Genomic DNA, 16,011 nt, shown 5'->3' with positions numbered 1-16,011 from the left:
AATATGAACACTGTTAAGTATCTAGGCATTATCCTTTTTTTGTAAGTAGAATTCTTGCTAGATTCTTTTAAATCATCTGTTCCTAAAGTTTAGCAGTGTGCTTAGAATTTAAATAGCTGTTGTGTATGTAATGTTATATGTATCATGAATACCTAGGAAGTTACTAAAGGTAGTGAATGCATATTATATAGAGGAAAATAAAGTTTTCTATAACCTATGAGTATGATGCTGACTGTAATTAGGATAGATGTGGAGTAAAGCTTGGCTAATCTGTACATGGAATTTAGGTTTAAGTCTCTTGAAAATTCAAATCTTAGATACTAATTTTATTCAAGGTATTTGTGGAAAAAGGATTCTGTAGTTACAAAAATGCTGCTAGCAAGGATTTTCTTGTTATTTTCTAAGTCCGTGAGAGACTTTTCTCTCTCACAGAAGAGGTAGCAGGGAATGTAAACAACCCAGACACCTGCAACCTTGAAAAGTCTTGTTTATGGTATAGTAGAAAAATATTTTGACAATGGATGTTTTAGGATTTTAGCCAATCACCCCCAAGGGGTGGCTGGCCCTTTGTCCAATTAGGCTATGAAGAAAAAAGTCTATAAAAGAGTTTGTAAAATAATTAAATAAATCAATCTTGCTGCACAACTCCTGCCTGCTGGATCTTCTCCTCCTCCTCCTCCCTATGGCTGCGGGACACGGTGCTATACCGTAGGAACCAGGCCTGCGGTAATAGGATTCAGTGAAGAAAGTTGGGATTCTTTTTCCAATCCTAGACCTCTTGCATCCAACTCATTAATATTATGGTCTTTTCTGCGATAGTTTTTAGAGTTATCGATTGTGTGAATATATTAGTATCATTATTTTTATTTTTCTGTATTTCAGCTTCAGTATCCAGTCCCATTGTCACAGCTGGGATGAGGAATCTCCATGAAAATAAAGTTTCAAGTCAATTGTCTGGAAATTCAGCTAATCATCATGCTGATAATTCTAGACATAGCTCAAATGAAGACTATCTACAGATGGTGCACAGGATAAGTAGTGATGTATGTTACCTAGATCAGTTTATGATGATAAAACAAATATTTACTATGATAAAGCAAGTATGTGTTTAGCTGCCTTAGAAGTCAGATATTTTATGAGGATGCTGTTGATGAATAAAACCATTGAAAATATATTTTGGTTTCAGATGTGTGCACTCAACTGTGCAACTTTAATGTGTGAGTTTTAAGATTTTTCTAGATTTCTTTCCTTTGGAACAGTTTGTAAGAGCGATTCTGATGAAAGTATGAAAAGTAAAAAATCTTACTCATGTGAGTTTATTATAAAGAGATGGTAGAGCATCTCTGCAATTATTGTATCAATATATTGACGTAAACGATACTAGATTCTAAATAGGTTTATAGTTAACATGTCTTTCTGAAGATTCCCCTGTCAATTAGATGAGACAATTGCATAACCTATTCAGTAATATAGTAGTGTTGTCAAACGCAAAAATTCCTTTTAATATTTTTTCTTACAGGTCTGTTATGTGCTTTTATGGCCTGGTTTATTTATATGTTTTCCCAGTGACTTTAGTTCATGTGGGAGAAATTCTTGCTGAAGTATTGAATATAAATGAAAAAAAAATCAGCAACTTTTTCCCATGGTGTTTTCAACTTCTTCACTTTCTTAGTGAGCATCTCATCCTGTGGATGAAGCATGTTGTGACTCTTCTTTATAAGTTTGGCACACAGTCTTAAGGGGACAGCACTTAAGTTTCATTTTTATTTTTTGACTTTAGTTCTTTGAACTGTGTGGTCTTAGTGATACCTACAACAGTTACAAAACTTGATCAAAACCTGGTGACAAGCAGGCCTTTTTTTTCTTTTTTTTTAAGATGTATTTAATTTACCTTATGAAAACTAGGGGCAACTCTTGTCTTCTTAAATTAGCTTGTGGAAGCAAAAAACAGTGTTGTATTCAACAAGTGTATTGATAACACCAGGCTACCTAAATTCCTTACAGGGATTAATACATTGGAACTCCAAGAGAGTTATTAGTTTTATTAGTCTTTTCTTTTTAAATGCAAGAATTATGCTGATGAAAAATATTAGCTAAGAAGTAGTATCTTAAACAAGAGAGTTTTGTAATGAAGGAATATATCATACACAATTTCATCAGGTATTTTTCTCAGTCTCTGCTTCAGCAATGCAAATTCTTCAAAATAAGAAGCTGTTCTTGGCATTAAATGTCCATATATCACTACCACTACTACCTCTCTAGTAGGTCACCCCCAACCTGTGCTGGTACGTGGGGTTATTCATCCCCAGGTGCAGGACCCTACACTTGCCCTTGTTGAACCTCATTAGGCTTCTCTCCACCCAATTCTCCAGCCTATCAAGGTCCTGCTGAATGGCAGCACAGCCTACAGGTGTATTAGCCACTCCTCCCAGTTTTGTATCATCAGCAAATGCAACTGAAGTGCATCTACACCAATGCACGCAGCATGGGCAACAAACAGGGGGAAATGGAAGCCATGGTACAGCAGGGAAACTATGACAGTTGCAATCATGGAGACATGGTGGGATGACTCACATGACTGAAATGCTGCAATGGATGGCTATAAACTCTTTATAAGGGATCAGCAAGGAAGGAGAGGCTTTAGATACCTCTTGTATGTTAGGGAATGTTTTGATTGTCTGGAGCTTGATGATGGTACCGATAGGGTTGAGTGTTTATGGGTAAGAATCAAGGGGAAGGCCAACAGGACAGATCTCCTGGTGGGAATCTCTTATAGACCACCCAGCCAGGATGAAGAAGACAAAATGTTCTATGAGCAGCTGGGAGAAGTCTCGCGATCGCTGGCCCTTGTTCTCGTGGGGGACTTCAACTTACCAGATCTCTGCTGGAAATACAGCACAGCAGAGGAAACAGTCCAGGAGGTACCTGGAGTGTGTGGAAGAACTGACACAGCTGGTGAGTGAGCCAACTAGGGGAGGTGCCCCACTGGACCTGCTGTTTGTGAACAGAGATGGGCTGTTGTGGAATGTGATAATTGGAGGCCATCTTGGGCACAGTGATCATGAAATGATAGTTTTCTGTTCTCAGAGGAGTAAGCAGGGGGGTCAGCAGAACTGACACCTTGGACTTCCAGAGGGCAGACTGGCCTGTTTGGGAGCCTGGTTGAGAGAGTTCCTTGGCAGGCAGTCCTGAAGGGCAAAGGGCTCCAGGAAGGCTGGGCATGCTTTAAGAAGGAAATCTGAAAGGAGCAGGAGCAGGCTGTCCCCATGTGCCAAAAGATGAGCCGGCAGGGAAGAAGACCGGCCTGGCTGAACAGAGAGCTTTGAATGGAACTCCGGGAGAACAAGAGAGTGCATCACCTCTGGAAAAAGGGGCAGGCAGCTCAGGAGGACTACAAGGATGTCATGAGGTCATGCAGGGAGAAAATTCAAAGGGCCAAAGCCCAGCAAGAACTTCATCTGGCTACTGCTGTAAAAGACAACAGAAAGTGATTCTACAAATACATCAGCAACAAAAGGAGGGCCGAGGAGACTCTCCATCCTATACTTGATGTGGGGGGAAAAATAGTGATAAAGGATGAGGAAAAGGCTTGGTATGCTACTTAGACCCCCTCACATCTATGGGGCTGGATGGGATCCACTCAAGGGTACTGAGGGAGCTGGTAGAGGATCTCCCCAAGACACTTCCAATCATTTACCAGCAGTGCTGGTCAACTGGGGAGGTCCCAGGGGACTGGAAGTTGGCAAATGTGGCAGCTATCTATAACAAGGATCAGAAGGAGGATTAATGGAACTACAGACCTGTCAGCCTGACCATGTTGCCAGGGAAGGTCATGGAACAGATTATCTTGAATGCCATCATGCAACACATGCAGGACAACCAGGGGATCAGGCCCAGCCAGCAGGGGTTTTAGGGAAAGTAGGTCCTGCTTGACCAACTGGATCTTCTTCTAAAACAAGGTGACCCACTTAGTGGATGAGGGAAAGGCTGTGTGTATGACTACCTGCACTTCAGTAAAGCCTTTGATGCTGTCTCCCACAGCAGTCTCCTGGAAAAGCTGGCAGCCCATGGCTTGGACAGGTGCTCTCTTCACTGGGCTAGGAACTGTCTGGATGGCCAGGCCCAGAGAGTGGTGGGGAATGATGTCATATCCAGTTGGCAGCCAGTCACCAGTGGGGTTCCCCAGGGCTCAGTATTGGGGCCAGTCCTGTTTAACATCTTCATTGATGACCTGGACGAGGGGATCAAGTGCACCTTCTGTAAGTTTACAGAGGACACCAAGTTGGGTGGGAGCATTGATCTACTGGAGGGTAGGAAGGCTCTGCAGAGGGATCTCGACAGGCTGGAGCAATGGGATAAGGCCAATTGTATGAGGTTCAACAAGGCCAAGTGCCAGGTCCTGCCCTTGGGTCACAACAACCCCATGCAGCTCCAGGCTGGGGCAGAGTGGCTGGAAAGCTCTTGCTCCTTGTCCTATTGCTACACTCCCAGATAAAGAGTCCCTCTCTGGCTTTGTTGCCGGCTCCCTTCAGGTATTGGAAGGCTGCTCTAAGGTCTCCCTGGAGCTTTCTCTTTTCCAGGCTGAAGAGTCCTAATTCTCATAGCCTTTCCTCATAGCAGAGGTTCTCCATCTCTCTAATCATCTTGGTGGCCTCTTCTGGACTCACTTCAGCAGGTCCATGTCCTTCCTGTGCTGGGGGACCCCAGAGCTGGGGGCAGCACTGCAGGTGGGGTCTCACCAGAGCAGAGTAGAGGGACAGAATCACTTCCATTGACCTGCTGGGTTACACTGCTTTTGATGCAGCCCAGACTGCAATTGGCTTTCTGGGCTGCAAATGCTCGTGAGAACATGCAGAGAATATAAGTTTGTGCTTACATTTCACCATTTGATGAAGTTCTGATCTAGGAAACAGTAAATGAGGACTTCTACAGTAGCTGACAAATTTTCAGGAATGGCATGTGTGAACGTGAAAGGTCATCTACCTAGTTAGTTAGTTTAGTTAATTTAATAAAAGGTGTCTTTGCCATTGTCCTTGGCAGTCCATGTGTAGAGGACCTCTCCTGTTCTAATGAAAAATATATCTTAAAAAGTTACTAAGCTTTTTTTCCCCCCAGTATTTTGGCGGGTTTGAGATTTATTATAATTCAAAGATATTTCATGTTTGAAAAAAATCAGCTCCTTACTTTCAGTGTATTAAATAAACAAGTAACTGTTACATCAGCAAATTAATTCATTTTGACTTGCAATAAAAAACATGTAAGTTTAAGGTATAGTTCTTTTTATTGCATTGAATCAGAATATTGGATTTCTTTGCACATGAGGCTTTCTCACCCGGCAACAAGTCTTTTTGCAAGGAGTTAGAAAAATATGTGTAATTAATAGCACATCATGAGTTTTAGATTCATTTTGCTGTGGGAGGGGAAAAAAATCTAATAGATTTGTTTTGTAAATGCCTATGTATGATGAAATTGATGAAATCTGGTTTCTTATGAATTTATATTCTTTGCCTTGTAAGCACTTTCAGTCCATGAATATCAAACTATTTTCTTTATCCTTAAGCAGTGTGAACTATGCCTTCACAAGGCATAACATGTACAGTGGCTGATCTACTACTATGCATGTGGAAATTGGCTGTTTGGCCATTGTCAGAGGGAGTGTGTAGTTGCTATCCATCTATCTCAGTTGCCGAAATGGGTGTGCTTACAGATTTTGTTCAATCCTGATGTGTTTAGAGTGTATGAATACAAAGTTTTGCTTTGCTTAACTGTAAAAGTAAGATAGCATTCTAATAAACTTTAAGGGTACGCTAATTTTAAAAAAGCTGAATTTGTTTAGAAAAGAGAAAAATTTACTTATTATACTTAATTTCTTTCAGTCAGTATTGTAGAGAGTTCATCTTTCTGTTTTTCAGCTCTTTACTATATGTAACAAAAAACTTTTAAATGGAATCTTAATGTCAACCAAAAGTGCTTATTTAGCTGGAAGACATACATGGATTTATTTTTGTGTGCATGTTCTGGTTCTAAATTCTTAAGGCTGATTGTTTTCTGGAATTTTGCCTATATAGTAGTCTAATAACAGTCCAAATTACAACTTTTTTTTATAAATAAATATTTTTCTAATATTTTTGTATGCTTTTTCATCCAATCCATTCTATCAGTATATGTACTAATTTCAGCCTTTATTTTATCAAGTGTTCATGATTTTTTTTTTTATCGTGGTCACTTTAGGATGGCGATCCTTCAGTAAGGAATGCTGCATCTTTTTCCTTGAGGTCACCACAGTCAGTCTGCTCTCCATCTGGAAGTGATGGAACCCTTAAAGGTAATCTAGCAGTCATATATATCAATGTATCTTTTCCCAATTTTAAAAAACAGAGTTTAAAGAGGTATTTAGTTAGTTCTCCCAACTTCTGTATTCCAATAGTACTAAAGAGTATGTCATTAAGTTTTGGATACAAAATTATTCCGAGCCCTGATTCAGAAGAAATTTCTGAAGGTTCAAAAATTGACTAATCATATCACAAAACAAAGCTCAAATTCATGAAGGACAGAATAATTTTAAATCCTTTCCAATATGAGGATTAAATTCTTTAAAGGAATGGTTTCAATTGCTCTACATAAGAAATTATTTAAAGGCAGCATTACAAGTATTGAACTCTTAACCAGCTCAAAAGTGTTTTAACATGCAATGCTTGTCTTGATTGCAGTAATCAAATTTTATGAACATGAAATTAAAAGTAGTTCAATGAACACAATATATATAGCATAAATGAAGCCTGAAAACCTTAGCTGTGGAGAAGGAATAGGGTAAACTGTCAGTCAGGTGAGAAAATAATTCTTTATGCTAAAATATGTAATGCATACTGCTGTTTTTAATATTCTCCCTAAGAAGCAATGACTGAGATAGATGAGATTTAGTAAGGTAGGAGTTTGGGCATATCCTTGCTAATTTAAGTTTTCAGTGCTTATGTATTTACATGGAAATAGTAAAAAGATGCAATAGTATTTTCTTCTCTTTAATCCTGAAACAAAAGTCTTTATGGGTGGTCAGATTAGGTGGAGAGGAAGAAGAGGAGATGGGGGAGATTCCAGAGAAGGTGAGGGTATTAGGGTTGTGCAGCCTGGATAAAACAAGTCTTTGAGGGGGGACATGGATGATGATGACAACAGGAACACAGATGGGATGACACACAATGGACAGACAGACCTTAGAGCAGTTTCCTCATACCTATGAGATTATCAGGAAGACTTGAGTTAGGCTTTCCACAGTGTTGTGGAACAAGGATGAGAGACAATGGACTTAGATTGAAATGGGAGGTTCTGGCTAGGTATAAGGAAAACCTTTTTCACTATCAGGACAGTTGAGCATTGGAAAAGCCTAGAGAATCTGTGCATTTTTCATTCTTGGATGTTTTCAAGACCTGGCTGGATAAGCCCTGCATAACATGGTGTCGTGGTTTAGGAGTGGTACTTTCCAATTCAGTGCCCCCACCAAGACTCTCCCAAACCACGTGCCCCTCTCTCCCGCCCCCATTTTCCCCTCCCCCTCCTACTGTGGTGGGCTGGAGAGGAGAATTGGAGACACAAAAGGCAAGGATCACGGGTTGAGATAAGAACAATTTACTGGAAACAGCAATGAGATAAAAAAAGGAACAGTGACAGCAACAATACTAATGACAAAGGGTACAAGAAAGGAAATTATTCACATGGAACCCCCCCCCCCACAATAGACAATACTGGATGGCTCCCTCTGCCCCCCACTTACTGGAAGGAGCCCCTTCTCCCCAGAAGACACTCCCTTTCTCCTTACCCCCAGCAATGATGTGAGGTAGTATAGAATAACCTCCAGGTCCTGGCCATGCCCCCTCACAGCTACTGCAAAAATTAACCCTGTCCTGGAACCAGGACACATGGTCTTGCTCACCCTTCTTTGAGCACAAGGATCAACTAAAGGCATCCTGAGGTTCCTTCTTAACTGAATTATCCTATGATCCTGTGACTGCTAAATGATCTCTGTGGTTCGTCTTCTGCAGGCATATACTGTGGTAAACAGTAATAGAAGAAATATGGCTCAAATGCAAGTGAGAAGTAATTGTATAGCATGCCAGCATCATCAGTATTTTAGGAGGTTTTGTACTAAAGGAGTTGTTGTGAGACGTGTAAATGGCAGAGACTAAATGTGGTTGTTTTTCTTTAACTCTGTACACAAAATTGATGTTTGAGCTTGTCAGTTTAACAACATTGTGAATCTAAGCTACTTCCACTCAAATATATGATTACCACTGTCACCGAAAACCAGGAAATAAATGCTCCAATTTTTTTGTTAGAAAGCAAACATTGCTTTATTAGCAGCACTGGATGCATGGGGAATTCTCCTCAAAGCATGCATGCGCAGTAACCTAACAGACCAGATCATATTCCTAAAACTAATATATATTCGTCTTATGTCTATTATATTTTCATCACATTTCCCAAATACATGCATATATGCTTGTTATTTCCATGAACTTATTTGGATATGAGTAGGGGTCTTTTTAGGGTCTTTGGTGGTCGTTTGGGAACATCCCATTCTTTAAAATTCCCTTTTATGTTCCTGGATCATCTAATGAATCTTTTCTCCTTGAGAGTATCTCAAATATGTGGTCAGGTCACAATGCACTTCCCTTATCATTCTTTACTCCAGCACTCTCTCTCTGTTCTCAAAACTAAGACATCTGCTAGTACATATTAATTACTGATATAATTAAACAAGGAAGCATTAGCTGGCATAAGACTTATTAGTCACAGATGTAGGGAGTTAACACAAGGCCACAGTAATCTCTGGCATTTGTACTAAGCACTGTATAGTACAAAACTAAGCATTAACCACTGATATAGGGATCATACACTATTGTGCTAAAGTTAAAAGAATTTTCCAACATCTTCCTCCACTGCTGCATAGGCTTCTTCTTAAAGAAATATAACTTGTTTGGTAACACCACTCAGCCAGAAGAATATTTGAATTATTTTTCTGGTTAAAGTTGCTGCTGTTTCAATTGGTTGTCTTGGAACTCGTTTTGAAGGTATACCTTTCATGAATATTTCTGAAAACAATCTGATAGTAAAATTCAGATTGTAACATTTCAGCATTTGAGAGGCTGAAAAAGTGGAAGAGGAGCTTTTTGATTTACCTGTTAGTTTTACTTTTCTATTGATAAAGCACACAACTGAAATACTGTTACTAATGATGTTACCATTTTGACTTCTTAAAGAAATTAATAGACCCTGATTGAGAGAACCAGTTCTTGATGCTGCAAGAATCTTTCCAGATGTTTACTTCCTCTAATCTTGCATTTTAGAAATGTATTGAAGAGGTGTGGATAATTAGTGCTATTTAGAATAGGTAATCCCTGATGGCGAGGTTTTGGCCTATAATTTGGAGTGAAAGCGATTGGTTATGCTGATAAATTTTCTAGTGACAAACAGCAAGTACCTACACTGAGCTTTTTGTTGCTATTATCATTTGTCCTTGAAAGTTTGGTTGACAAATTGCAAACTTTGATAAAGAAAGTTTGCAAAATAATTAATTGTTTGTTTGGGAGGACAAAAAGAATGGCACTAGACACCAGTCCAGAGAAAAAACACAGGAAGGATATTATATCTAAACTTTCTTATATAACATAGAAATGTGAGGCAATTCCTGAAGGTATGGGTACAGACTGCATTTCTGTACTTCTGACATGGAAGTAGCAAGGACTTCTGGAGACTTGGAGACTGTGATTGTACAGCTCTGAATTACTTCAAGACTGGTGTGGTCATGATGGATGATTACAACCTCTTCAGGAGGGATAGGAAGGGCAGGTGAGGTTAGGGGGGGTGTGGCACTGTATGTAATGGAGGGACTGGAATGTGTGGAGCTTACAGTTGGCCATGGCACAGTTGAGATCCTCTGGGTAAGAATCAAGGGGCAAACAAATAATGAGGATGTCATTGTGAAAATCTTCTATAGACCTTCTAGCCAGGACCATGACACTGATGAATTATTCTTTGAGGAACACCTCTAAATCAACCACCCTTGTCCTTATGGGGGACTTGAACTTGCCAGCTGTTAACTGGGACTATCACACAGCTGGTACAAACAGATCCAGAAGATTGCTAAAACACATGGATGACAACTTCATGGAACAGGTCCTAAGGGAGCTGACTCAGAAATATGTCCTCCTTGATCTGCTGCTTGTCAACATAGGATCTTGTGAGCAAAGTGGTGATTGGCAGCCAACTTGGCCACAGTGACCATGAAGAGATCAAGTTTAAAATCTGTTGACGGGAGGAAAAGTGCCAGCAAAACCTCAACTCTGGACATGAGGAGAGCAGACTTCAGGCTGCTCAGGGAACTAGTGAGTAAGGTCCCCTGGGAAAAAACTTCTGAAGGTGCTGGGGTCCATCAGTGCTGGTCACTTTTTAAACATCACCTCCTAAGGGCACAGGAGCAGGAAATTGCCCAATGTTGGAAGTCAAGCAGGCGTGGCAGAACAGGGATCTTCTCTTGGAAATAAGGCAAAAAAGGAAGGTGTGTGCCCAGTGGAAGTAAGGTTAGGTGGTATGGGAAGAATACAGAAATGCTGCTTGCCACTAGAGGGAGAAAATTTGTGTGGCCAAAGCTCAACTGGAGTTGGAGCTGCCAGAACTGTGGGGGACAATAAAAAGAGTTTTTAAAATACATTAATAGCAAAAGACAGTGAAGAAATAACATCGGCCCATTACAGGATGAGGATGGTCACCTCACAAACAGAGATATGGATGAGACAGATGTTTAATGCATTCTTTGCCTCCATCTTCGGCTCCTCAAAGAGCTGCTGATGTCACCACAAAGCCTCTTTCAATGATTTTTGAATGGTCTTGGGAATCTGGAGAGGTCCCAGCTGACTGGAAGCTGGCAAACATCCCAATTGTAAAGAAGGGCAAGAAGGATGATCCTGGATGCTACAGGCCTGACAGGCTCACTTGAGTGCCTGGTAGAATTATGGAGAGGAAGAGTAAAGTTGGGTCCATGAACTTTAAGAAAGCAAACTTCCAGCTCTTCTAGGAGTCAGTCAATAGGAACCCCTGGGAAACTGCCATCAGGGACAAGGAAGCAGAATAGAGCTGGCAGATGTTTAAGGAAGCCTTCCATAGAGCACAAGAGCCAGTGATCCCCAGGAGCAAGGAATTGGGCGAGGAAGGAAAGAGATGGGCATGGCTGAGTAGGGACCTGCTGGTCAAACTAAAGGGTAAGAAGGAAATGCACAGGCAACAGAAACAAGGATAGGTATCCTGGGAAGAGTATAGAGATGCAGTCCAGTTGTGTAGGGATGGGGTCGGGAAGGCCAAGGCAAAGCTGGAACCAAACCTGGCAAGGGACACAAAGAATAACAGGAAGGGCTTCTACTGGTCTGTCAGCCAGAAAAGGAAGGTCAAAGAAGGTGTTACCCCCCTGATAAACAGTGCTGGAAAACTGGTAACAATGGACAAGGAGAAGGCTGAGGTACTCAACAACTTTTTTGCCTCAGTTTTCAATGCCAATCTCTCTTCCCACACCTGTTGAATGGATGGACAGCAGGACGGGGACTGGGGAAGCAAAGTCCCTCCCACTCTAAGTGAAGATCAGGCTCATGAACAGCTGAGGAACCTGAACGTACATAAGTCTATGGGACCCGATGAGATGCATCCCAGAGTCCTGAGGGAATTGGCTGATGTAGTTGCCAAGCCACTCTCCATGATATTTGAAAAGCCATGGCAGTCAGGTGAAGTCTCAGGTGACTGAAAAAAGGGAAACTGTCCCCATCTTTAAAAAGTGTAGACAGGAGGACCCTGGGAACCACCGCCCTGTCATCCTCACCCCTGTGCCTGGGAAGATCATGGAACAGATCCTCCTGGAAGCTCTGTGAAGGCACATGGAGGACAGGGAGGTGATTTGGGACAGCCAGCATGGCTTCACCAAGGGCAAGTCCTGCCTGACCAACCCAATGACCTCTTCTGATGGAGTTATTCCATCAGTGGACAAGGGAAGGGCTACAGATGTCCTTTCTGTGGACTTCTATAAAGCCTTTGACATGGAGCCCCACAACATCTTTCTCTCTAAATTGGGGACAGATGGATTTGATGGGTGGACTCTTCAGGGGAGAAAGAATCGGTTGGATGGTTGCATCCAGAGGGTTGTAGTCAACAGCTCTGAGTCCCAACAGACATCAGTGACCAGTGGTGTCCCTCAGGGGTCTGTATTGGGACCAGTGTTATTTAATATCTTCATTAATAACACAAAGGGATCGAGGGCACCCTCAGCAGGTTTGCAGATGACACGAAGCTGAGTGGTGCAGGTGACACACCTGAAGGACGGGGCCATCCAGAGGGACCTGGACAAGCTCAAGAAGTGTCCCATGGAATTCTCATGAGGTTTAAAAAGACCAAGTACTGGTGCTGCACCTTGGTCGGGCAATCCCTGGGATCAATACAGGCTGGGGGATGAACAGATCAAGAGGAGCCCTGGGGAGGACTTGGGGGTGCTGGTTGGTGAGAGGCTGGACATGCCTCATCCATGTGTGCTGGCACCCAGAAACCCCCCATGTGCTGGGCTGATCCCACAGTGTGGGGAGCAGAGGAGGAGGGGATTCTGCCCCTCTGCTCTGGTGAGAGCCCACCTGCAGTGCTGCCTCCAGCTCTGGGGTCCCCAGCATAGGAAGGACATCAACCTTTTGGAGCAAGTCCAGAGGAGGCCACCAAGATGATTAGAGGGCAGGAGCACCTCTGCTATGAGGAACGGCTAAGAGAGTGGGGGCTGTTGGATGGGGCCTTGAGTAACCTGATCTAGTGGAAGGTGTCCCAAAAAGATATGATGCTGTAAAGACTAGATTTCCACGAGCAAGGCCAACAAAGGGAACCTGTACCAGCAGCACATGGTAGTTACCATAAAAAGAAATGTTGAATGATCATAGTGGGTGACTCTTATGGGACACTGAGGCACCCATCTGCCAGCCTGATAGAGTTGGGAGAGGTATGCTGCCTACTGGGGGCTGATATCCGTGATGTTGCCGAGAGTGCCCCAACTTGTCAAGAGTACAGACTACTACCCTCTATTACTTTTTCATGTGGGTATAAATGATGCTGCAAGCCAAAAAGTAGGTAGGATCAAGGAAGACTATAAAGCCCTGGCAAGGTTGGTGAAAAACATCGGTGCCCAAGTCATCTTCTCATCTATCCTACTGGTCAGAGAAATGGGGACAGCCAGAAGCAGACGCATAGTGCAGATCAGTCTGGATCTGTGGCTGGTGCCATCAAGAAGGTTTTGGCTTTTATGACAATGGGTTATGCTCTAATGATTGTGCCAGCAGGGGGGGTGGAGCTGAGCTGGATCTTTCTCAGTCCAGAAGATTTCCAGAAGCCTTGTTGTCCCATCTGGGGTGCCAAAAACTGATGCTTTGAGGTGGCCACTGTTACAGCAGGGATTACTGTAACACGCATATGTCAAACCAGGAGGCCTGTAGAAAGAAATATATATGGACGGATTCTTGATAGATGTTTCAGAGATGTTTATTTCTCCAGCCGCATGGCCGGGGCTCTGCCGAGGAACTCTCACAGTCCGGGACCCAAGGGTCCTTGCCTGCGCAGGGAAACATAGAACAACCAATGGGAACGAGGCTGATCAAGGGCGAGGGAAACCCCGTCTCTGTCCCCTCAGGGCCCCTCTCCTAGGGCTACATGGCGGGGGGAGGGACCCCGACATTTCACCCGTTTATTTTTAACAAAAAGAGATTTAAAACTTAACATTGAAAACAACTGGATAAACATAACAAGAACAGTTTTAAACGATACAAGCCACCCTCCTGAGTCTTTAAATGTCCAAACAGATTCTCTGGAACATCTTAAGGCTGACAGAAGGGAGACAAAATTCTCTGAGCATGCTTTGTGCGGAAACTGAGGTAGGAGAGGGTTTAATTTCTTCCCTCCCCCTTTTCATCCTCCACTCGGCACTGGAAAGGGATTTTTGGGGAAACAATTGGCAAAGGTATGTTTTTGTGAGGGAACCCATGGATGAAAAAACAGATTGGGAATACACTGGGGGTAATAGGACATAGGGTAAAAGGGAAAGGTGGAATTAGGAAAGGGAGACTGTAGGGGAGGCTTACAATGGAGATATTGTCTAACATGACTACGGTTTTTAGCATATATACTACCTTTTACAGAAACACCATCAGGCCCAGTGACCTGCGACGCTTGTAACCCTTTTCTACCTAGTATAATTTTGAATTCCACCACCTCTCCATCTCCCAAGTTTGGGATGCATTTTTCAGGGTTATTCGTTTTAATAGCAGTTCTATGCACGAATATGTCTTGCTGGTTGTCACATCTCGTTATAAAACCATAATTTTGTTTAACATTATACCACTTTACTATTCCTAAAATCTTAGCTCCGATATTTTCCTTTTTCCGAGTGGCTGCTGTTTTCTGTCTCGCTGCGTTCTTGCTTTCTCTTTCACTTGCTCCCGTGTTGGAATTTCCAGAGCTGCTCGTGCCTGCGCGCTCTTCCCGGGGCCGCGTGGGCCAGGCCAGGCCGCGCCGCTCAGTTCTCTGTGCGTCGCCTCCTGTGGTCGCAGCCTCGCTGCCGATGCCAGGCGCTGCATCTCGGCCGGGCCCCCGAGCGATGACCCCCCTGCGCCCTGCTCCAGCACGCATTTCGGCTGGGCATGGCTCCGCTCCGCCGCCGCCCATGCGCCGCCCCTCTCGGTCGGGCATTCACGGGGCTCGCTCCACCACACTCTGTGCAGGGCCAGGCAGGCTCCTGCCGCACCTCGCGCTGCCGACACTGCAGCTCGCGTGGCTCCGCCCGTGCGTGGGAACTGCCTCGCTGCTGCTCGCAGAGGGCTCGGTCCACATGGCCTGGGCCTCACGGTCCCTGAGGCACGCTTCCCTTCACCAGGACACAGCTGACATTGCTCAACAGTCTCGGTAATTAAATATTATTCACGAAATCATTCTTCCATTGGCATGTATTTTGACTCAAAAATTAACTGTGTCCAAATGGTCTTCCAAAAGTCTTTGGTAAGAATTAAATCCCAAGAAACATAGAAAAAGTTCTTAAACAACCATGCCAGGAAGTGTTTCAGTTCTTTTTAAGCTTGAATTAAGCTAAAATTTACAAATCGTTGTTCAAGAATCTTTTTAAGATAAATGTCCATATGCGGCCCTGAAAGCCAAGAGTCTTCCCATGGTTCCTCCATAGTTTAGATATGGAATAGCAAAACAAAACCAGGAAGAGGAATCTAAAGTTTGTAGAGTTTACTCACACACATCAGTCACTTAGGGATTGGGGATCGTTCTGCCCACATTACCCACAATTTGTTACAGCAGGGATTACTGTAACACGCATATGTCAAACCAGGAGGCCCGTAGAAAGAAATATATATGGACCGATTCTTGGTAGATGTTTCAGAGATGTTTATTTCTCCAGCTGCATGACCAGAGCTCTGCCGAGGAACTCTCACAGTCCGGGACCCGAGGGTCCTTGCCTGCGCAGGGAAACACAGAACAACCAATGGGAATGAGGCTGACCAGGGGCGAGGGAAACCCCGTCTCTGTCCCCTCAGGGCCCCTCTCCTAGGGCTACATGGTGGGGGAAGGGACCCCGACAAGCCACCTAAAAAGAGATTAGACAAGAATAAGAGAATAAAAGTAGGTATTTATTTGAAGGGCCTTCAAAGATACACCCTGGGCAGTCAAAAGGCTACACCCAAGATGGACCCTGGGTCATGGGTTCTTCACACTTTTATAAGTTTGGTCCATTTGCATATCAGGGTTAATTCTCCAATTATAACCTCAGTTAATGGTGTAATTACTTCAAGTTTGCTCCCCCTCTAGGCTTTAGTTTACACATTTTGGGGTCTGGTGTCCTTGAAGAGCAAACCTAGAGAGGCTTTGTTATGTCTAACCAGCATGAGAAAACAGTAGTTAACTGGCCATATGAATCTTCAGAGTTACCCACTAAGCAGTACAGGA

At 43.2% G+C, this 16,011-nt stretch overlaps 1 protein-coding gene across 6 annotated transcripts in view; it reads left to right on the top strand.

The window, feature by feature from the left end:
* Window positions 1-16,011, top strand: part of LOC138102888 (nipped-B-like protein) — a 166,508-nt gene that overhangs the window by 53,400 nt on the left and 97,097 nt on the right. For all 6 annotated transcript variants that reach the window (XM_069000658.1, XM_069000661.1, XM_069000664.1 and 3 more), the window contains exons 7-8: window positions 883-1,043; window positions 6,232-6,325. In XM_069000658.1, the coding sequence (XP_068856759.1) occupies window positions 883-1,043; window positions 6,232-6,325 (255 nt within the window). The remainder of the gene's footprint in view (window positions 1-882; window positions 1,044-6,231; window positions 6,326-16,011) is intronic.

This window comes from Aphelocoma coerulescens, assembly GCF_041296385.1.
Source record: "Aphelocoma coerulescens isolate FSJ_1873_10779 chromosome W unlocalized genomic scaffold, UR_Acoe_1.0 ChrW_unloc_scaf_4, whole genome shotgun sequence".
NCBI classification, from domain to species: Eukaryota; Metazoa; Chordata; class Aves; order Passeriformes; family Corvidae; genus Aphelocoma; species Aphelocoma coerulescens.
Note: the sequence above shows the minus strand (reverse complement) of the source record. Positions and strands in the feature narration are given on the sequence as shown.